Source organism: Plecotus auritus (genome assembly GCF_963455305.1).
Source record: "Plecotus auritus genome assembly, chromosome: 15".
NCBI lineage: Eukaryota > Metazoa > Chordata > Mammalia > Chiroptera > Vespertilionidae > Plecotus > Plecotus auritus.
This window is the reverse complement of record NC_137781.1, coordinates 5,204,316-5,227,023: the sequence shown is the minus strand read 5'-3', so window position 1 is coordinate 5,227,023 and position 22,708 is coordinate 5,204,316. Positions and strand designations below refer to the sequence as shown.

The window sequence follows — 22,708 nt, the reverse complement described above, 5'->3', positions numbered from 1 at the left end:
AAACATTTTGGACACTTTAGAAAGCCACATGAAGAAGTTCTTTGTGGCTTTCACATCTGTGCAGATGTTCACTTCCTCGCTTTATGAAGTTCACGTACTGAGCATTTTCGCACAGGAACTAGGAAGGGTGTTATTGCATGACATGTTTTATTGCAAGATATTGGCCCATTGAAATTAATAGCAGGAAGAAAACACGCCATCTCATTAGCTGGTGGGTCAGTGGTATCTTCCAAAGGCAATTATTGCCCGGCCAGTGGGGCTCAATGATTGACCTATGAACTAGGAGGTCACAGTTTGTTTCCCGGTAGGACACATGCCCGGCTTGTGGGCTCGATCCCCAGTGATTCTCTCTCATCATCGAGGTTTCTCTCTCTCTCTCTCTCTCCCTCTCCGAAATCATTTTTTTAAAAAAAAAGATTCACAGAGTTAGTTACTGAGTGAAAATTTTCTGTTTTCAGAATAGAAGAAATATGTCCAAGCTTTTCCATGCAGAAGGCACTCACACGTCCGCCTCCATATGATTAGAAAGGCCATTCCGTGTGCTTGAGGTGCTGCCCGCGGACAGCTCTCTGGCTGCTCGGAAAGCCTGTGACCTTGCAGGGTGTTAGGTGTCACAGCCTCGCCAGCAGGCCGTGCTGGGTCAGCTCAGGCAGGAGTGCCCTGGTTCTCTGTAATTCCGCGCTCTTCTGTGACTTTTTATATCCAGAAGAGAGAGGTAAAATAAACGAAGATGCATTGGGCGCCCATTAGTATGCAAGGGATGGAGCTGGCATTGTGTACACTGTTAAATCTTCACAACAAGCCTGTGGCTAGGGTACTGTTACCTCCATTTCTCAGAGGATGTGGCAGGCATGGAGCCTTGCATTTCCCCCCGCAGGCAGAAGGTGGAAAGCCGGGGTTCAGACCCGCTTCTGACGCCAAAGCCCACTTTATCGGGTCATTTTATTTTTTATTTTTTATTTTTTATTTTTAAATATATTTTATTGATTTTTTACAGAGAGGAAGGGAGAGGGAGAGAGAGTTAGAAACATCGATGAGAGAGAAACATCGATCAGCTGCCTCCTGCACACCTCCTACTGGGGATGTGCCCGCAACCAAGGTACAAGCCCTTGACCGGAATTGAACCTGGGACCCTTCAGTCCGCAGGCCGACGCTCTATCCACTGAGCCAAACCGGTTAGGGCTCATCGGGTCATTTTAGTACTGCTTTTTCGTACTCTGTATGAGATTGTGTTACTTGGAAAGTTTACATATCTGTATTAAAATCTCACAGCCATGTAGTATACTGGCTAACATGTAATAGATTTTAGCACAGTCGATTCCCGTTTTCTTTCAGCTTCAAGAGAAAATAGTTCAGCTTTGGCCAGTGGTGTTCAGTGGTTAGTGTCAGGCTATGCACTGAAGGGTCTTGGGTCCGATTCCTGATCCCGGGCACATACCTGGGTTGCAGGTTTGCTCCCTGCCCTCAATTGGGGCGCGTGGGGGAGGCAGTCATTTGTGTCTCTCACATCAGCGTCTCTCTCTCCCCCTCCCTTTGTCCTTCCCTTCCTCCCTTCTCTCTCTAAAAATCCATGGAAAAAATATCCTTGAGTGAGGATTAACAATAGAAAAAAACATTAAAAAAAGAAAGTAGTTCATTCCATCACGAGCCTACTGTATAAAATAACACCTCCAGCCGCAGAGGTGCAGAGAGAACTCTCTGGAACGGAAGGCCCACAAGAAGCTCTAAACCAGCTCGCGTTTTAAATCGACGCCTCGTTTTTCCTCTGCGCCCAGGATAGGAACGAAGACTAAGGCTATCGGCAAAGCCAGTGTCAGCTTTCCTGTAGCTTTGTGCTCGCTCGCGTCTTTGCACGCAGCCTCCTCTGATTTGCACACGCTCTCCCTTTCGTGTAGCTTAGAGGAGGGAGGCGCCGCCTCTGTCATGTCCCATTTTGTGTCCTTGGCTCAAGTGGATGAATCACCATCTCCCAAGGCCATTGCCTCCAGTCCTCTTCTGTGCAGTTCAAGTCCAGAAGAGCGCCAGTACCTTTGGCTGCGTGCCAAAGAGAATTCTTTCTCTTTCTCTCTCTAAAATAGATATTTATTGATTTCAGAGAGGAAGGGAGAGAGCGAGAAGCATCAATGATGAGAGAGAGACATCGATTGGTTGCCTCTTGCATGCGCCCTGACCAGGGCCAGGGATTGAGCCTGCAACCAAGGTACGTGCCCTTGACTGGAATGGAACCCGGGACCCTTGAGTCTGAAGGCCCACGCTCTATCCACTGAGCCAAACCAGCTAGGGGGAGAATTCTCTCTTAATTGACCCTCTCCTGGAGGGCACACCTCCAAATATCACTTACTGATAATCATGGGAATAATAAATAACTCCCATATATTGGAAAAGGCTGTGTGCCAAGAATTCTGCTTAATAATTTAGAAACTTTGTTAGTATTTCCCATTGAATTTAAGAGGCAGCATTATTCCCCCCTTTGTATAGATGGTGACACTGAGGACACACATTTTGTAAATAGGAGAATGAGAATTCAAACCCTGGGCGTCTGACTCCAAGACGGGGTTCCTGTGATGTGTATCCTACACGCCTTACCGCTGCGTCAGCTCAGGCGGAGACTTTCCTTGAGCCCCCTAGGGCAGGGGTCGGCAAACTCATTAGTCAACAGAGCCAAATATCAACAGTACAATGATGGAAATTGCTTTTGAGAGCCAAATTTTTTAAACTTAAACTTCTTCTAATGCCACTTCTTCCAAATAGACTCGCCCAGGCCGTGGTATTTTGTGGAAGAGCCACACTCAAGGGGCCAAAGAGCCGCAGTTTGCCGACCACGGCCCTAGGGACTCTAAAAGGCACATCTGAGCTGAGAGCATATTTGGATGGTGTCCGTGTCGCTTCATTAAATTTTACATGTCATATTACGTTGGTGCGTGGTTATGGGAGTTATGGTACTTTGCTTTCTGGTCCAGATTTAGGTCGATCTCGAGAACTGCAGTACGTGTACGTGGATAACAACACCCACCTGAGAGGCCTGCCGTCCTACCTGTACAATAAGGTCGTCGGGTGCAACGGGTGAGCGGACTTCACGTTTCAGCCTGTAGCCCGCCTCTTTTGCTGCCTTTGTGTCTGCTTCATCATTTGGTCTTGATCTCACTGAGGGAGAGATGAGCTGTTTTGATAATCCTGCTCAGGTTTATCTTTGGCCTTAATATGCTAAAGCACATACCTTTAGAAGCTCAGCATATGGGGCAAACAGGTTAGAGCGTTGTCGTTCAAGTTCAGCCAGTAAGCTGGGAGTTCAGACAGGACACAAGGAGAAATGGATTTCTGCATCTCATCCTAAGCTCAGTATCAGTCACAGCAACGGGCGGTGTCAGCAGTAACGTAAAAGCTGTCCTCCTCAGCCCTCCCCTGCAGGGCTCCCCTGGGATCTAGAACTTGACCACTTGGACTATTTAGAATTCAACGTCTGAAACAGCCTCTCATGCACATCATGATTCTGGCAACCAAAGCAGATGTTTCATTGGATGGGGAATGACAGGCACTTGTTTTCAGAGCAGCAATAACCTCTGCTTCTCAGCCGGGCTTTTAGAAAGATGGCTTCTGCCCTCTTGGCGTGGCTCAGTGGGTTGAGCAGTGTCCCATGGCCCAAGAGGTCGCTGGTTGCATTCCTGGTCAGGCCACGTGCCTGGGTTGCAGGCTCCATCCCCACCCAGTAGGAGGTGTGCAGGAGGCAGCCGATCGATGTGTCTCATTGATGTCTCTCTCTCTTTCTCCCCCCCCTCCTTTCCTCTCTCTAAAAAATCAATATACGTATTAAAAAAATTAAAAAAAAAAAAGGCAGGTTTAGCTCCTCCCACAACAGTGGGACGGACCCACCTTAAAGTGCTTCCCAGAGGGCTTTGGGGTTCATACAGGCCACCCAGCTTCCAGAACCGGCTTTTGGCTGGCCTCGCTTCCCTCACTGAAGCAGCCAAAGGTCGCTTGGGACACCTCCGAGGCCACTTAGCACGTTTGACTCTGCTCCCACAGTCCCCAACCCCCTGCCTCACCTGCCTCACCATCAGCAGCTCCGGCCAGAGAGGGTTTGGCGATCAGCTTGTGCACAGAGCACAGCCGTCCCCCTGCCGGCATGGCTCCGGGGGACGGGCCCCCAGCAGCGATCGCTCCGGAGGTGCCAGCCTTGGTGACACGCTGGTGATCTGGGGAGAGCCCTGGACGAATGAGGTCAGCGCCTGTGCCGGCTGATGAAACAAAGCCGGGCGCTGACTGCAGAGCCCCCTGCGAAGCACAGGTGATGGCATGTGCCGCGGAGTTGTGTGGCTCAGCGGTGCCCACAGCTGCTGTGACAGCTGTGCTTCTCCTGTCGCTGATCCCACCGAGGTCTTCCAGGATCCGCACGCTGGCCCACTTTTCCCGGGAGGAAGATGCCCCCCATCACCGAGATCCAGGGAATGACGCAGGCCAGCCCCCAGGATGAGGCAGTGTCCCCCGCACCAAGCCAGCCTTCAGAGGCGGCGCCGGGATGTATTTAGGTTGCGCCATGATCGAGAGAGCGGGCCTTGCTCCCGTGTTTAGAGGTGGTGGTGACTGCCAGAAAGTCCTGTTGGTTCTGAGCAGGGAGAGAGGTTTCAATCCTTGGCTTGGTATCTGGTAGCAGAGAAAGTGAATTTTCTGAGAGCTCCAAATCTTTGCGGAAAATAAATAGCAGTGCAAAATATGCAGATTTTTAGCTAGTAGCCTACGTTTTATGATTCTTATTAATAGTGTAGTAACATTTTCCCTTGATACTGGCAATAAGAAAACAAAATTGTTATTAGAAGGAGAGCACCACAGTCAGCTTTCTCACATTGGTAGTCTGGGAGTGGAGGCAGACCCACTTATAAAGGCCCAAAGGCATTTTTAGTCCGTTGGCTTACTAGTAGCTCAGCATGCATTTGTCACAGGTGCAATTCTGGTCCTTCTGTTCCAGAATTGCTCATTAAAAGGTCCGGCCAGTGTGGCTCAGTGGTTGAGCATCAACCTATGAACCAGGAGGTCACAGTTCGATTCCTGGTCAGGGCACATGCCTGGGTTGTGGGCTCGATCCCCAGTAGGGGGCGTGCAAGAGGCAGCCATCAACGATTCTCTCTCATCGATGTTTCTATCTCCCTCTCCCTTCCTCTCTGAAATCAATAAAATATACTAAAAAGAAAAAGAAAAGACCTTTTTCTCTCCTGCATCATTTTGTGGGTGTTATTTAGTCTCCGATGAGGTCAAGGGAGGTTGGCCATGGCCAGCAGAAAGGTCCCTAACCCCTGTGTCTCCCTCCCTTGCCGCCTGCGTTCTCTATACCTGCTGCTCTTCTCTCATCTTAGGCAGAGAAGGCATTTGACAGGTGGATCCTAAACTGGATTTAATTAGCTCTTTCCATCCCGTCACGAAGAGTAGGAACGTCTGCTAAGAGAATTGTCCGAGGGAAATTAGACCTTATGCAAAACGAGGATCCACTTACGTGCTAGTGAGCCTTTGTAGTAGTGTCCGTCAGACCCCTGTCTTTCTCGTTATTGGAGGCCAGGAGAGCATTAGGCAAAATCTGGTTTCGAGTTTTCTAAGCCTTTGTGTGTCCCTCTATGTTATTAAATTCTTCAGGCGGTTCCACGCAGAGTCCGTCTGCAGTTGGGTTAAGCACAGCAGCTGCCAAGGCAGTAACAGTAACAGTATGAAGTACATCCTCACGAATGATCGGCTTGTTTCATTGTCTTATGGTTTTGCTCAGGGTTCTCATACTACAGTGTGGCTATAAAGTTTGGAAACAGATACTCTTCCCATGTGTTCTCCAGAGCAACAGAACCAATAGGAGGAGGTGAGGGGTGGCGGGGAGAGGGAGATTAATTTATTTTAAGAAACTGGCTCACCCTAGCTGGTTTGGTTCAGTGGATAGAGCGTCAGCCTGCGGACTGAAGGGTCCCGGGTTCGAATCCAGTAAAGGAATCAAACAACAACAAAGTCTGCTGTTTTAAATGTTAGTCTCATTTCAAGAAATACCTTCACAGCAACATCTGGACTGGTGTTTGACCAAATATCAGGGTACCGTGTGCCTCGCCAAGCTGATAAAATCTAATCACCACGCCACGTATTGTAGTAGATCATCAAAAGAATCACTTACTGTGTTTTTACCTGTTTCCAGACTTAAGGGCCACACGGTCTGATAACATTTTGGATATGATCCTCTCACCTTCATTTCCTCCATATTAGGAAAGAAACAAGAATTATAAAGTAAAACTTAGAATCATTTCCTCATCTTCACAAGTGGTTCATAATGTAATAGCTTGATAACCAACAGAAATACTGACATAATGTCTTCTAAGATTTCTAAGGGTTTAGGTTCGCATGGAGGCCTCTGATTTATTTTCAGTTAGTTTCTGTATGATACACGTTATAGTGGAAGTTTCTTTTTTTCTTTTTGCATGTGGATATACAGTTGTTCCGACACCCTTTGTTTAAAATCCTATCCTTTCTCCACTGTATTGCCTTCGTACCTTCGTTGAAAATCAGTTGTCCATATAGGTGTGGGCCTCTTTCTGGCTACTCTGTCTGCCCCATTCATCTCTTTGTTCGTTTTGACACCAGTAACACATTGTCTTGATTACCAGGGGTTTACAATGAGGCTTAAAATTGGGTGGTATTTGTCCTCCAGTTTTTTTGAAAAGTGTCTGACTATTCCAGTTGCTTTGCTGTTTAGAAAAAAAAATCTATTCTGCAGTGAATTTTATTGAACTCACAGGAGACATTCCTTTAGGAAAACTAAACTGTACTGTTAGCGTTTAGAGTAGCTGTTCTCTTTGGGGTATGGGTTTTGCCTGTTAGAAGGCCCCAGAGCTGGAGTTTCTCTTCCTTGAGCTGAGTGGAGAAATCGCATGGCTGAAATCAGCTGAGTTCTAGGTCCCATGTTCTCTCCTCTGAAAAATCTTAAAATCTTCCTTAATTCCCTGGACAGGGTCAGTCACTCCGTCTTCTCTGACTAACATTAGAATACTTGTAATCATTGCATTTTCCAAGGAAAGGGCGTCATCTTGTTAGTTTTTTCTCTCTCTTTTGTAAAAATAATATTTTTATTGATTTCAGAGAGGAAAGGAGAGGAGGAAAGAGAGAAACATCAATGATGAGAGAGAAACATCAGTTGGCTGCCTCCTGCATGCCCCCTACTGGGGATGGAGCCCGCAACCCGGGCATGTGCCCTGACCGGGAATCGAACCATGACCTCCTGGTTCGTAAGTCGATGCCCAACCACTGAGCCACACCAGCTGGGCTGTTTGTTGTTGTTTTTTATTTTTATTATTTATTTATTTATTATTATTTTTTTTATTAAGGTATTATATGTGTGTGTTTCTTTAAGCATCTTGATTGACTGGCGAAGAGCAGGTTCTCTGGGAACATTTTCTAGTGGAAGGAATGAGCAGACGAAGGGCCTTCTAATAAACCAGCGAGCCAAGGGCTTCTTTTCACCCCCGTGCGCCCTCCTTCACTGCCCGTGTCTCGTGGAGGTTGGAGAGGTTGTCCCAGGTGACGTCTGGAGCGCCCAGGTCTGTTGGCGCCGGTTCGTCATCCGAGAAGGAACGTGTGAAGACTTTTAGGGAACCCAGTGGTCGCAGGCAGGAGGTGGGATGAGGGCAGACTCCTGAGTGTGGGTAACGCTGGACGAACAAGGCCTTCTGTGCCTCCCGGTTATGAGTGGCCACAGGGAACAGGGTGTGGCTTGGCTTAGTCAGTAGGTTTGGCCGAGAATATTTTCACCACAAGTTTATGAAAGGCTCCAATAAAGGTATCTCCTACTATTAAAAATCTGTTTGCTCTGCAGGGTATTTTTCCACGCCAAAAAGTCCTATTAAACCACGGTACTATAACTTAACAGCATGTCCTTTTTTTCCTTTTAATTTTGAAAATTTCAGTAAACATAAACGTGCAGAGGGTCCTAAAATGAGGACAAATAGAGCTTATAAACCATACCACGTGGATCTCAGGAAGGAAAGTCCCCTCACAGTCCGTCCTCGCTGCAAGTGCCTGGACCTCGGCAGTGGCTTCGCTGGGTTTCAACTGGCGAATGTAGATTGCGTGCCAGGCTTCATTTATTTATGTTACTTCTAATTTTTGTTATTTTTAAAAATATTTTTTTATTGATTTCAGAGAGGAAGGGAGAGGGAGAGAGAGAGAAACATCCATAATGAGAATCACGGATCGGCTACCTCCTGCACGCCCCACACTGGGGATCGAGCCCACAACCCGGGCACGTGCCCCGACCGGGAATCAAACTGTGACCTCCTGGTTCATGGGTTGACTGACGCCCAACCACTGAGCCACACCGGCTGGGCTGTGCCAGGTTTTATTAAGGAACCCGGGAGAGCATCTGTTCGTTTTGCAAAGCATCCTGGCACTTCAGCGGCACCTTCAGATGTTCAATGCACGTTTTGACGAGCACATTTTTATTGGCACGTGTCTTCTCTTCCTCGTTGCTCACCCGGCCGCGAATGCATGTCTTTCCGCAGCTGTGGGGCTCCCGTCCAAGTTTCCGAGGGGAAGCTGCTGTCCTTCTCATCCGGGCCCCTCACCGTCTTCCTCCCCGCCGAGGTGAAGGCCATAGGGACGGAAAAGGACCACATCCTGCCGCTGCAGGAGCTGGCCATGAGGAGCCTGCATCACATCTACCACAGTTTTCTCAAAGGTACTGGGCCCTCCCTTCCTGTTCCGCCCCCTGCCCAGGGAACTGCACAATTGTGTTTCATGCCGCCTGTTTTGGTGTTCCTTTTTTTTATCATTGTGGAAAAATACACAGAAGTAAAATTTACCATTTAATCCAGTTTTTTAACTTTTATTTATTTTTTTATAATTTTCTTAAAATATTTTTTTGTTGCCGAAACCGGTTTGGCTCAGTGGATGGAGCGTCGGCCTGCGGACTGAAGGGTCCCGGGTTCGATTCCGGTCAAGGGCATGTACCTTGGTTTCGGGCACATCCCCAGTGGGAGGTGTGCAGGAGGCAGCTGATCGATGTTTCTCTCTCATCGATGTTTCTGACTTTCTATCCCTCTCCCTTCCTCTCTGTAAAATATCAATAAAATATATTTAAAATATATATATATATATATATTTTGTTGTTGTTGATTGCAGAGAGGAAGGGAGAGGGAGAGAGAGAAACATCAATGATGAGAGAGAATCATGGATCGGCTGCCTCCTGCACGCCCCCTACTGGGGATGGAGCCTGCAACCCAGGCATGTGCTTTTGAACAGAATCAAACCCGGGACCCTTCAGTCAGCAGGCCAACACTCTATCCATTGAGCCAAACAGAGAGGGGCAGTTTTTTTCAAATACAGGCTTGGTTTCATTGCTTTTCATTCCCTTTCAATTTTTATTTTCCCTTTTTTTATTCTTTTCGGTAAATATGATTTAACTTGATTGATTCTAAATGCCCAATAGATTTAGGAAGAACTTAATGAAAGCCCGTTTTCATCTCCAATCCAGTCCCTTTTTTATTCTCTGTCTCTCATAGACGTTTACAAACCCTCTCTGGTAAAATCACGCCTTTCTGATCTCCGTTCTTAAAGAATACTTGCTCTTATTCTTTCCTTGCCTCTTCCTCAGGACAGCTTCTGGTTGCTCTTAAAAGAGTCGATGTGGATTTCCTCTTAGTATCAGAAATGTAAAAGCATCTTCGTTTCTAAATAATGTTCCATTTTTATTCCGTGCCTGACAGATAAAAGAATTTCCAACATGCAGTACTTTAACGAACTGAACTGACTGGGTAACAAAGAGAACCATATTCCAAAGCCTGGTACTATAAAGAACTCTGGTTTTTTTATTCATGCATGATTTTCTCTTATGTTCCAGATCTGAACTTCCTGTCTCCCGTCTCGTTACCCAGAAGTCTCCTGGAGCTGCTGCACTGCCCCCTGGGGCACTGCCACCGGTGTAGCGAGCCCATGTTTACAATCGTCTACCCCAAGCTCTTTCCCTTGAGAGAGACGCCGATGGCGGGGCTGCACCAGGGGTAATCATGCCCACGTGGGCACCAGGGTGTATCCCTGGGGGCGCGGGTGGGTGTTTGGGGAGGGGTGGGTGCCTCGCATGAAAGTATTGTGAAGTCAGCAGCTATATAGGGGCATAGGTGCTGCTAAATGAAACATGCGCATTTTTAGCATCACGAGAAAACATTTTTGCTCATACACAGAACAGTTTTATTGCATATATTATTTGGAGTAGCTCATGCTTTGCAGGCATGTTTTTCTGCTATTCCCCTGTTCAAAATAGTCTTCAGGCAATAAGGAAGTGCAAGAACCAGATAGTTATTATATAATGGGACCAGCCCAGCCCTTCTAGTTAGTGGGTGTTGCTAACTGAAAGTGTGTGGCTGACCTGTGTGTGTGTGTGTGTGTGTGTGTGTGTGTGTGTGTGAGAGAGAGAGAGAGAGAGAGAGAGAGAGAGAGAGAGTGTTTTGAATTTCTAACCCTTCCAAATGGCATTCTCTTGCCACTCTGTTTCTTGGCACAATGCCTTGAATTTGCTAAAAATGTTCACTAAGTAAAAAACGCCATACTGGTAGTTTAAAAAAGAATACCAGACAATTAAAAATAGAACATCAAATAAAAAATTCCCCCATTAGCACAACCATAGCATATAGATTTTCTAAATTTAAGATTTTCTAAGTTTGCATTTTTCAAAGTTAAAAAAAAAAAAGGTGCTATAATACCTTACTTATTTATCCAATATGATGTTTTGGGTTAGTAACTTTTCCAGATCACTTGTTACCTCTATTCCATGTCAAGAGGTGTTTCCTTTGTATTTATTTCTTTTTTATTTTATTTGTTACTGATGTCAGAGAGGAAGGGAGAGGGAGAAGGAGAGAGAAACATCAGTGATGAGAGAGAATCATTGATCAGCTGCCTCCTGCACGCCCCTCCTGGGGATGGAGCCCGCAACCCTGACCTCTCCACTGGGAGACGTTGGGCAAATTACTTAACTTATCCGAGCTTCATCTTTTCATCAGTAAAATGAGCATCATAATAATATCTGTTTAATAAGGTCTTTGTGAGGTTTAAATGAGAGGATTCATGTCAGGAGCCCAGGATGGTGCCTGATATGTAATCAAGACTAAGTAAATGTTAACTGTTTATTTCTGTAGCTCAGAGACTTTTTCAAAATTAAATTTATTGGGGTGACATTGGTTAATAAGATTGTGTAAGTTTCGAGTGTACAATTCTATCATATACCATCTGTATATTGCATTGTGTGTTCTCTCAAAATCTAGTCTGAGACTTGAAAAGAATTGTGTATATAAGCAAATATTAATATCAGTATCTTTATATGAGTAAGATCATACTAGGAAATCAACTAATTCATTCAACTATAGTAAAATTCTAATGCATTGTTATTGCACAATTTCCTATCGAAGGTATTTTCTTACCGAAAATATGAAAATGAGAACAATTCATTATGGTCAGGATGCACTGTTACCGTAGTAGCTGATAAAATTCTAAATACCTATTTAAAAAAAGATAGACTTTCTTTTGTCATGCTAATTAATTGGTGAAAGTAAAGAAGGCCCTTCAAATGAAGTCATTTTTGTGTTATCTTTCCATGAAATTGGGAAACTTACTCAGTATTTTCAAATTCCATTTCCTTCTGCTTATTCTAGAAATTCAGTATGAATAATCTTACATTGTTTCAGAACATAAGTTTAATAGTAGCCGTTTAATAAAACGTGTGTATCAAGTACATAGGACTTAGACAATGCCCTCTAGTTGAGCGAAGCCATGGTGCCTGTGTTTATAGCAGAGATAATACGCCGAGCTATAAACATGGCTTTCTGTGGCGAGTTAATGCTAGGTCTGAAGTCGAGAGCTTGTGGTTTTCATTCGGTCCACCAGCATTTGCTCCTTCCCGTGTTGCTATGGAGACTGTATTAAAAGCATTGACTTCGGTTTCCACCATAGCCTTTAAAGTACTTTTTTGGTAACTGAAAACCAAATACTTGAATCTCAGGACCTTATTGCCCAAAGTAAAATCAATATTTTGAATGTCATAAATTCTAAAAGGTCTTGGTAATCCTATTTTTTAAGTTTTCTAATACATTAAGGTCTGTTTGCATTGCTTGTCCTAAAAATCATGTATTGTTTCAGCCAAAGTCTACATTAATGTGGACATCTGGCATTATTGTGAAAGAACATATTGAATATTCTTCTAAAATACCACGTCCCTTACAAGTGTTAGTTCTAACCTAAATTAGTGCAGTGTGAGTAAAAAGAAATCACTGTAATTTCACATAAATGGTAAATACCCAAACCTTTAAATATCTGTCGCAGAGAAGCATGAGTGGTATATTGATAACTTTTGATCCTTATAGCAGCTGTGGGCAAACTACGGCCCGTGGGCCGGATCCGGCCCGTTCGGCTGTTCTCTCCGGCCTGCGGAGCCGAAAGAGTGGAGGGTTCTCTTGCTCTCCCCTCCGCTCCTTTACTTTGAATTTATATTAGTTCACACAAACACTCCATCCATGCTTTTGTTCCGGCCCTCCGGTCCAGTTTAAGAACCCATTGTGGCCCTCGAGTCAAAAAGTTTGCCCACCCCTGCTTATAGGGATAGCAAGTTTTCATTCCCAAAACTTACTGTTCATTTATTAAAATGAAAGACATCAACTTAGAGGATTCTTGATCAACATAACATGTATCTGGCTTTTCCCAGGCATGTATGATTCTCACAAGTTCTGTATTTCCCAATCTGAAATCGGGCTACCGAAAGCTTTTCAAGGGTAGTGTGTTAGTTTGCTCGAGATAGCGCACCAAAATACCACAAAACGCTGAGGGGCCCAGCGGAAATCTGTTCTCTGACAGCTCTGAGGGCTGGAGGTCAGAAATCAAGGTGTTGGCAGGATGGGCTTCTTCTGGGGGCTGTGAGGGATCAGCACACGGGATCTCCCCGGAGAGCCAGCTAACCGAAGTGTGACAAGCAGATACAGTCCGTTAGGAGGGTTCTCCCCTCGGTCAGCAGTCCACAGGCCGGCAGCTTTATCTGACCGACTCTGTAATAAATACTAATTTCTTTTGGCTTGAACCCTGTATGAGTCAAAGATGTGCTTTTTGTTTCTAATCAGGAAACACATTTGCAATGAAAATACCACATTTCTTAGGATTTTTGTGGGCTCCAGTATGTGCCAGTTTTCATTGGGATTTGTTGTTGTTTTTTGTTTTTGGAACGGTGGCATTCCTGTATTTCAGAAGTGAGCTGAAATGCTCTTTCTTCCGCCTTCCTATAAATACGCTCGGATTCTATAGCAACAAATGCCACGTCTGATGCTCTGTGTAGGGTTTATCAGCACCTCTTTCCTCACCGTACAGTTGATCGCTGAGCTCAAAGTGTCTCCCCTAAAACGGTCGCATCCCCAGGGCCAGGGTTGTGGCATTTGGAAGGACCTCCCCAACACAGATCCTTCCTTAAGGCAGTAGGCTTGTGGGTACACTGGTGACCACCTAGATCAGCAGTCGGCAGACTGCGGCTCGCGAGCCACATGCGGCTCTTTGGCCCCTTGAGTGTGGCTCTTCCCCAAAATACCACGGCCTGGGCGAGTCTATGTTGAAGAAGTGGCGTTAGAAGAAGCTTAAGTTTAAAAAATGTGGCTCTCCAAAGACATTTCCATCGTTGTCCTGTTGCTATTTGGCTCTGTTGACGAATGAGTTTGCCGACCCCTGGCCTAGACCATTAATGCAGCAGGTGCATACAGAGTGTTATTAGGTGAGCCTCCCAATCGTAAGCAGCACACACACTCGGGGTTTCTTGTAGCACAAACCGGACTCCTCAGGTTGCCCACCCTCCCCGCTTGAGCGTGCATCGGAGGAGTTAATAATGGTCCAAAGGGCGTTGTGCCTCCGTGAGTAAAAACCCTGCATCTCTGTAAGTTTGGATTCTTCTGCCTAGGACTTTCATTTTAAGCAGGCCCTTAAATGTCAAGTCGGTACCCAAGTATTTCACTTTCTTTGTATGATGGTAATTATCTTACAGCTTTTTTTAAAAAAAATATATTTTATTGATTTTTTACAGAGAGGAAGGGAGAGGGATAGAGAGTTAGAAACATCGATGAGAGAGAAACATCGATCAGCTGCCTCCTGCACGCCCCCTACTGGGGATGTGCCCGCAACCCAGGTACATGCCCTTGACCGGAATCGAACCTGGGACCCTTCAGTCCGCAGGCCGACGCTCTATCCACTGAGCCAAACCGGTTAGGGCAATCTTATAGCTTTAAATGTCAACTTCTATTCGTTCATTGTTAGTATATGAAAATATGGTTGACTTTTTTTTTTTTTTTTTAATTTTGATCTTACGTGCTTGAAACCATGCTGAATTTGCTTGAGAGGCTAGGAGTGTTTTTGTCGATTCCTTGGCATTTTCTGGGTAGACGGTCATGTCATGCCATCTGAAATGAGGACTAATTTTATTTCTCCTCTTTCATCGGTTTAGCTTTCATTTTCTCGCTCTATTACGGTGGTTAGGACTCCCAGTACCATGTTGACTAAGGCGGTGAAAGGAGACATCACTACAATGTACGGCATTAGCAAGTCCTTTTTGTAGAGGATGTTTATGCAATTGGAACAGATCCCCCCTATTTCTAGTTTGCTGCGTTTGTAGTGTGAGTAGGTGTGTATTTTTTCAAATGCTTTCCTCTGAGTCCATTGATACCATACACATTTCACTTTGTCAACCTGTTGATATGGTGGATAGCGTTGGCTTTCAAATATTGAACCCACCTTCCAGCCGCAGAATAATCCCCACTTGATGTCAGATTTTTTTTGATTTGCTGAAGTTTTCGTTTCCATTCAGTTCATGGGAGGTTTTATCCTTTGAGACTTCCTCTTGAACCCACGGGAAAGTGCTCATTTGACTGGCGGGTTAGAAAAGGGCAAAGAACTGTGGTGGTGGAGTGTCACGTTTGGCGTCTCTCCTCTGGTCTTTCTGTTACTGATTTCTAGTTTGATTCCGTAACAGACAGAGAACATGCGCTATGATTTGTTACTTGCTTTAGACTCAAATGGCTCTTTATTCTCCAACTTCCTGGTGAAAACTCAGGTTACTGGCTTTTTTTTCCCCCTAATAAGTGTGTTTAGTGTACTAAATTTCCCTTTAGTACAGCCTTTGCTGGGAAAAGGACCCTCAAACTCTACTATTCACATTCTTAAATTCCCTCTACAACCTATCTCTGTGACTACATTTATAGGGTAAATTCTTTAAAAGTATGTGTTTTAGGCTCTCTGGTGTGTGTGTGTGTGTGTGTGTGTGTGTGTGTGTGTGTGTGTGTGTGTGTGTGTTCTAGCTAAATTGGTGAGGTTTTCTGTTACATGATTTTAGAAAAAATCTTTTTTATTTATTTCAGAAAGGGAGGGCAAGGGAGAGAGAGAGAGAAACATCAGTGAGGCGAGAGAATCATCGATCGGCTGCCTCCTACTCGCCCCTTCCTGGGGATCGAGCCCGCAACCCGGGCACGTGCCCAGACCGGGAATTCAGCCCCGGTTCACAGGTCGATGCTCAACCACTGAGCCCCGCCAGCCGGGCTGGGCCTTATGATTTTTACAACGCATTTGAAATTCTGTCCTCGCACTGTCGGTGCTAGTAAGCAGACTTCAGCCCGTAGCATGAAGAACTCTTGTTTTTCATTTGCTGTTAATGGGGGGATATGATGTCATCTGATCACCGCTAATTAAAGGGACACAGTCACACCCCACCTGATGCCAGGGCTCGGTGCTAAAAGGAAACGGACGTTTCTGCTGCATGCTGCGCTGACCATACCTAACCCTTTATTCTGACAAAGAAAGAGACGGTCTGTAACGGAACGAACCCCGCGGCTTTCCCCTCGAACTCACCGCGTCCCTCTCTCCCTCTTTTCCGCCTCCAGGAGGACAGCTGTCAGTTTTGTGGCTTACTGCTGCTCCACCCGGTGCCTGCAGACTTTTGACCTACTCAGTTGATAAACACTCAGGAGCCTCAGGAGGGTTGCCAGCCCCACACCGCAGCTGCCTGCGTGTCACACGCTGTCTGCGGGCGGAGGGACGGGCGCCGGGCCAGGCCACCCAGGCCCTCGCATCCTGTCCCGTCCGGTGCGGGGGGGACCGCAGAACTCTCTGGAAGTGCGGTGATCAAGCTTCGGAGCTGAAAGGCCTTCACCCTCCCCCCCCCCCCCCCCCGTTGGAATATATCCTGCCCCCACATTAAGGACTCTTTGTCTCGTGTGTGTTTCTTTGTATGCAAGTGTCTCAGACGAAAACGGTTTGGTTTGACGTGCCTCCCCAAATCTAATCTAAAGCAAGCTTCAGCTCCCTGAAGAGCTATGATTTGACAATATTGTCAAGTGAACTTTTAAACACATTCTAACTCAGTGATACTCTTAATGTTCTCTTTCTTCCCCTCAGAGAATAATTCCCCCCCAGAGGTTATTCTCCGTGTTTATAACAAATTTCAGCAAACTCCACCACCTCAATGGTATGAATAGTAAGGGGTGTGGGGGGACCCCGAGTTGGCAGAGAAGTTAGACCCAGTGGTGATTCTGCAGGGTGCCAGTATACACCCTTGGGAAAGTTATAACCTAGTTTCTAAGTTCTGCAACATGTTAAGGGACTTTTATGAGGGATTTTAAAAATAAAAATGTAGACCATAAATAAAAATACACTTATTTTGAAAGACTATTTACAGGAAAATAATCATTGAAATGGTTGCTTTCCTGATAAGATTTTTTTTAAAATATATTTTTTATTGATTTCAGAGTGGAAGGGAGAGGGAGAGAGAGAGAAACATCAATGATGAGAGAGAGGCATCCATTGGCCACCTCCTGCATGTCTCCTACTGTGGATCGAGCCCTCATTCCGGGCATGTGTCCTGACTGGGAATCGAACCGTGACCTGGTTCATAGGTTAACGCTCAACCATTGAGCCACAGCAGTCAGGCATATATTTTTAAATATTTTAATTATATAGTGTTTTCTCTAAGTTGGGATGGGAAGGGGGGACCAAAAAGGTTTACTTGGCAGGAACAGTATTTTCAAAAAAATGTCAGACTTGTCTAAAATTCCGTTTATGGAACTTTGTTCGCTGCCCTAAATCTGTCACGCTTGGCGCTAACAGTGCTAAAAATCCTACCTAGTTACTGACAACTGTGTGATCTTTTCACAGTCACACCCACCCCCCGGTGCCCGGAAAGCAGACTCTCCACGCAGAACGCTGAAGGCAGAGCGTTACGTATGTCCCAGCTGCGTTTCCACTGTTCTCACCTCCCCTTGTCCCTTTCATGACTTGGCCTGTTCCGCCTTCAAAGGCGCAGAGTATAATAGATACTGAAGATCGACATCAAAACCTAACACTCCTTTCATCCTGGAGAATAATTGACGTTTTAGCGGAACCTCTCCGTGCCTGGAAGTTGGCAGGTGAAAAATGTGGCGTGAACCCTCCCAGATGTGATTCCGGCCTGTGTGGTGCTGCCTATCACTTACATGACAGTAACTGTATCGCAGCATCTTCCTCTCTCACCCTCCTACAGTCATGTCGTAAAATGACATGTGCTAACCTGATACTCAGGATTCTCATTGGGATCAGGATATGTGGTACTTTCATTTATTTTTAAATGTAATTTTATTGATTTCAGAGAGGAAGGGAGAGAGAAAGAGAAACATCCATGATGAGAGAGAATCACGGATCAGCTGCCTCCTGCACACCCCCCACTGGGGATGGAGCCCACAACCTGGGTATGTGCCCTGACAGGGAATCGAACCGTGACCTCCTGGTTCATAAGTGGACAATCACTGAGCCACTCGTGCCAGGCAATACTTTGAGCTGGTTTGAAAGTTTACAAAGACAGAATCCAGGTATCCTCTCTGTACCTATTATAAACCACTAGAGGCCCGGTGCACGAAATTCATGTAAGAGGCTCGGCCCTCGCAGCCCCGGCTTCGTCCGGAAGGACATCCGGAAGGTAGTCTGGCTGTCCGGTCTAATTAGCATATTACGCTTTTATTATTATAGATGTGCATTGAGCACCAGCAGTGGGCAACCTTTGGGCAGACTCAACCTCGACCCTAGTGCAGCACCCGGCTTGATTAATGGAAAATGCAATTTATAATTTGGCTTCCCTGGTGCTGTTTATTATTTTAAAAAATGCTAGATTCACTGATGTCATTCTTAAAACTTTTGATACTATGTGAGAGCATTGGAGACTGGAGAAAATTTGCCTACATGCTATATATTTTTGAGATGTGTGCAGTACTTTGCAGAAAATTCTAAAGTTGTTAAATCGTGTCTTCTTGATTAACAGTTAATGCTACATAGAGAAATATTTCGTGTAGTCATTGCCAAAAAAAAGCGAGTCACTTGGAAAATAGCCTCTTCAGGTAAGTTTATGTCAATAATCTGACGTGGTTCATGGTAAATTTTACAATTCAGAATCGCCTGTTCAGCAGGGGCCTCCTTATGACAGAGTGTGAAAGACAATCCATTTGAACTGGATTGCCCTATCAGTGCCATTCAAGATGCCTACTTGTTGGCATACCTAATTCCCGGATTACAGAACATGGTGTAGATGAAATGTTGCCGCTTCCATGAAAAAAAAAAAAAATTTGTGCCCTGGCTGGTTTAGCTCAGTGGATAGAGCGTCGGTTGCGAACTGAAGGGCCCCAGGTTCGATTCCGGTCAAGGGCATGTGCCTGGATTGCAGGCACATCCCCAGTAGAGGGTGTGCAGGAGGCAGCCAATCAATGATTCTCTCTCATCATGGATGTTTCTCTCCCTCTCCCTTCCTCTCTGAAATCAATAAAAATATGTTAAAATATATATATGTATATATATTTTGAGCACACGTAACACATTTTTTAAATGATCAATATGCAAGAGAGCTCTGTCTGGTGGGGGATCCGCTCTGCTTAACAAGAAGAGTCACCTGGCCCTCTTCCGTAAAGCGAGGTACACCTTCAACATTTTTTTGGTTGACGTGCTCAACACTCACTATACAACTTTCACACTCCGGCATGTCCAACTAGTTGAATGTACATCTCGCTTTTCTTCCACATTTTGCATTATGAATTAAAATGGCTACCGTCTAACAATAAAGGCTTCCATGCCAATGGGCTTCTGAGGCTTTGAATGTAGTGTTCCCTAATATACATACGTACATATACACAGGTATCACTGGGGACTCTCAAAGCTGGTCTTCAAAAGTATTAATAGTAAGGTTAGGTTTCTGTGTCCTGGATTTAAACAAATCAGGCATTTTTATCTGTCCTATGAAAAGCTTAAACACAATACATTGCTTCAGAAATCAAAATATTTGTATTCAGACGATTTATGGACATGGATTACTAGCTGGGCCAACCGTAATACAACCTGATGTAATGAAATGTTAAGATATAAATCTATTCCATAGACTTGTAAACGCACTCTCTTTAGGAACCTTATTTTAAAATGTATTCTTACATCCCTGGACATTTAAAAAAAATATATATATATATATATTGATTGATTGATTTCAGGAAGAGGGGGAGAGAGATAAAAACATCCTACTGGGAATCGAGCCTGCAACCTGGACATGTGCCCTGACCGGGAATCAAACCATGACCTCCTGGTTCATGGATTGATGCTCAACCATTGAGGCACACTGGCCAGGCAAGGTTTGTTTCTTATAGCAATTTTGAGGCTATAATAATGCAAGATTGATTAATTCATTTTTTCTTCTTTTGTATACGGAAAGGATTTTCTAAAACTCAGAATCTATATACTGAAAAAGGATGGCAACATTTATTTGAAGTGCGGACGTTTTCTAAAGCTCATACTATATCCAGTGATTGTCTTTTACAGCTGCTGCTGTTTATAGCGCAGTTGAGCTTGAACCATGTGAATGCTTAGAAATGTCGCTGGTGGCAGCTTTATTCTTTTTTACCCAGATGCATTTGGTTAAGAAAAATAAGAGGATATTCAATAGTTAAAGCCAGAAAAAAAAAATGGTAGAGTGAAGACATTGAAAATTCTGCTCTTCACACAGCAAGGAGAAAATTGGCAAAAATTGGCAGAACCAACTTTTTTCAGAACGGTGGAAATTAACCAGAAGCCCGCAGCAATCCAAGGGCTACTTACTCGAGAAATGGCCGGATCTCAGGACAGTAAGCTTGGTGGCATTTTAACTTGCCCTGTCTCCATTCCCTCCCACCCCGTTCCAGCTCTGTTGTACCCTTGAAAACAACAGCCCACAATCAAGGTAGAAGCCACTGGAGGAGTGAATGGGGTTGGAGCTCTTTAAAATTCTTACTCCCAGAGAACCATCATTATTGGACTTGTCTGGTGGCGCCCTGGAAGACCTCACTTGCAAGGCTATCTTTATTTTGCCTGATCAGAGTTTGCCAGATGTGAAAGCTTTTTTCCACAGGGACATTGACGGAAGAAGGAAAAAAATCAGAGGCAGTTGTGGCTGCCCGAAAGCAGAGAATAAACCAAAACCTGGAAAGGAAAAGCTGAGGGATGAGATATTTGTAGGGGCTTGGTACGCTCTGACGTTCCTGGGAATTTACATGTGCAGGCATATGCATAGGGCTCATCACAAGCCAAGGGTGGTATGTCTGATGAGGGAAGGCCTGCGAGCATCATCATTTCTCACGTTTCATTGACCTTGAGGATTTGCACAAGCAGAAAGTGAAGCATAAGGCAGAGCAGCCAACTTCCTGGTCAAGTGTTGAAGGGTGTTCCGACATGCACACAAAACCCTCCACCGAGACTGGGAGAGTTATTGGATTCAGGTGATTGAGGAAATCCCTGTCCAATTATTAATTCACCACAGAACTATCTGAGCAAGACATCAGTGTCTGTAAATCACAAAGAATACAGGCTTTACAGAATGAGTTCAGATGAGTCACTCAACAAACAAAAACCAGCAACTACATCGAGCCCTTGGCAAAGGGGGTAAGTCAATCTAATTTTCAGATTTACCCCTAATTATTTGAGATATCCAGTTTTCCTTAAAAAATCATAGACATTCAAAGTAACAAGAAAATATGTCCCATACACAGGGAAAAAAGCTGTCAATTACCTGTACCTAAAGGAAGTCCAGACAATGGACTTCATAGATAACTAAATCTGCTATTTTTAAGTATGTCCAAAGAACTAGAGGATCAAAATGATGCCTCACTATCATTTATTAGCTAAAAGATAGAAATTATTTTAAAATCAAGAAATTCCATAGTTGAAATACAATTAACAAATAAAAATTCCTGAGAGCTGCTCAGCCTCAGATTTGAGCAGGGAGAAGAAAGAATCTGCAAACTGGAATGTGGGTCAATTGACCTTCTTTCATTGGAGGAACAGAAAGGAAAAAGGACCAAGAAAAATGAACAGAGCCTTAGACCTACGGGACACCGTCAAGCGTACCAACATATGCATAATGGGAGTCCCCTACGAGCAGAAGAGAAAGAGGCAGAAAGAATATTTTTAAAAATAATGGTGAGCTCTGGCTGGTGTTGCTCAGTGGTTATAGTGTCAGCCTCCACACAAAGGGTCAGGGGTTCAATTCCTGCTCAAGGGTTGCAGGCTTGCTTCCACCCCCAGTTGGGATGTGCAGGAGGCAACTAGTCGATGAGTCTCTCCCATCGATGTTTCTCTCTCCTCCCTCCCACTGTTTTTGAAAAGCAATGGAAAAAAATGTCCTCAGGTTAGGATTAACAACAATAAAAAATGGTGGAAGACTTTAAAACTTGATGAAAAACTAGTTTACGTACCCATGAGAAGGTGCTCAAGATCACTGTCATCAGGGAAGTGCAAATCAAAATGACAATGAGATTCCACTCTATATTCACTAGAAACAAAACCGTGGGACAATAACAAGTGTTGACAAGGACATGAAGAATTCCACTTCCTGGTGGGACATGTGAGCTATAAATACCAAGGCTGTCTCAACTGTCTTGTGAAAAACAGACTGGCAGTTTCTCAAAAGCTTAAATCTAGAGTTACCATATGACCCAGCAATTCCACTTCTAGGTATCTGAGGGAATTGAAAATATGTCCATGCAGTCCTAACCGGTGTGGCTCAGTGGATAGAGTGTCGGCCTGCGGACTGAAGGGTCCCAGGTTCGATTCCAGTCAAGGGCATGTACCTTGGTTGCGGGCACATACCCAGTAGGGAGTGTGCAGGAGGCAACTGATCAATGTTTCCCTCTCATCGATGTTTCTAGCTCTCTATCCCTCTCCCTTCCTCTCTGTAAAAAATCAATAAAATATATTTAAAAAAGAAAATACGTCAATGCAAAAACAAAAAAACAACCACGAAAGTTCATAATAGCCAAAAAGTAGAAACTACTCAAATGCCCATCAACGGATGAATGGTTGAATACAATGTGGTATAACCATGATGGACTATTATCAGCCAAGAAAGGAAAGAAGTACTCACACATGCTACAACATGGATGGGCCTTGTAACATTGTGATGGAAGCCAGATACAAAAGACTGTATGACTCCATTTACATGAACTATGAGGAATAAGCAAATCTATAGAAACAGAAAGTAGATTAGCCGTTGACAAGGGCTGGGGAAGGTGGGTGGAGAAAATGGGTAGTGACTGCTAATGGGTGCAGAGTTTCTTGTTGAGGCGATAAGAATGATCAGGAGTTAGATAGTGGTGATAGCTGTACATCCTGGTGAATATACTAACCATTGAATGGCACTCTTAAAGAGGTGAAT

At 44.7% G+C, this 22,708-nt stretch overlaps 1 protein-coding gene across 2 annotated transcripts in view; it reads left to right on the top strand.

The window, feature by feature from the left end:
- LRRC28 (leucine rich repeat containing 28) overlaps positions 1-16,223 on the top strand; it is a 42,678-nt gene extending 26,455 nt beyond the window's left edge. For both annotated transcript variants that reach the window (XM_080651634.1, XM_080651633.1), the window contains exons 7-10: positions 2,961-3,063; positions 8,517-8,692; positions 9,854-10,013; positions 15,903-16,223. In XM_080651634.1, coding sequence (XP_080507760.1) covers positions 2,961-3,063; positions 8,517-8,692; positions 9,854-10,013; positions 15,903-15,975 — 512 coding nt within the window. In that variant the 3' untranslated portion in view covers positions 15,976-16,223. The remainder of the gene's footprint in view (positions 1-2,960; positions 3,064-8,516; positions 8,693-9,853; positions 10,014-15,902) is intronic.
- The last annotated feature ends 6,485 nt before the right edge of the window (positions 16,224-22,708 follow it).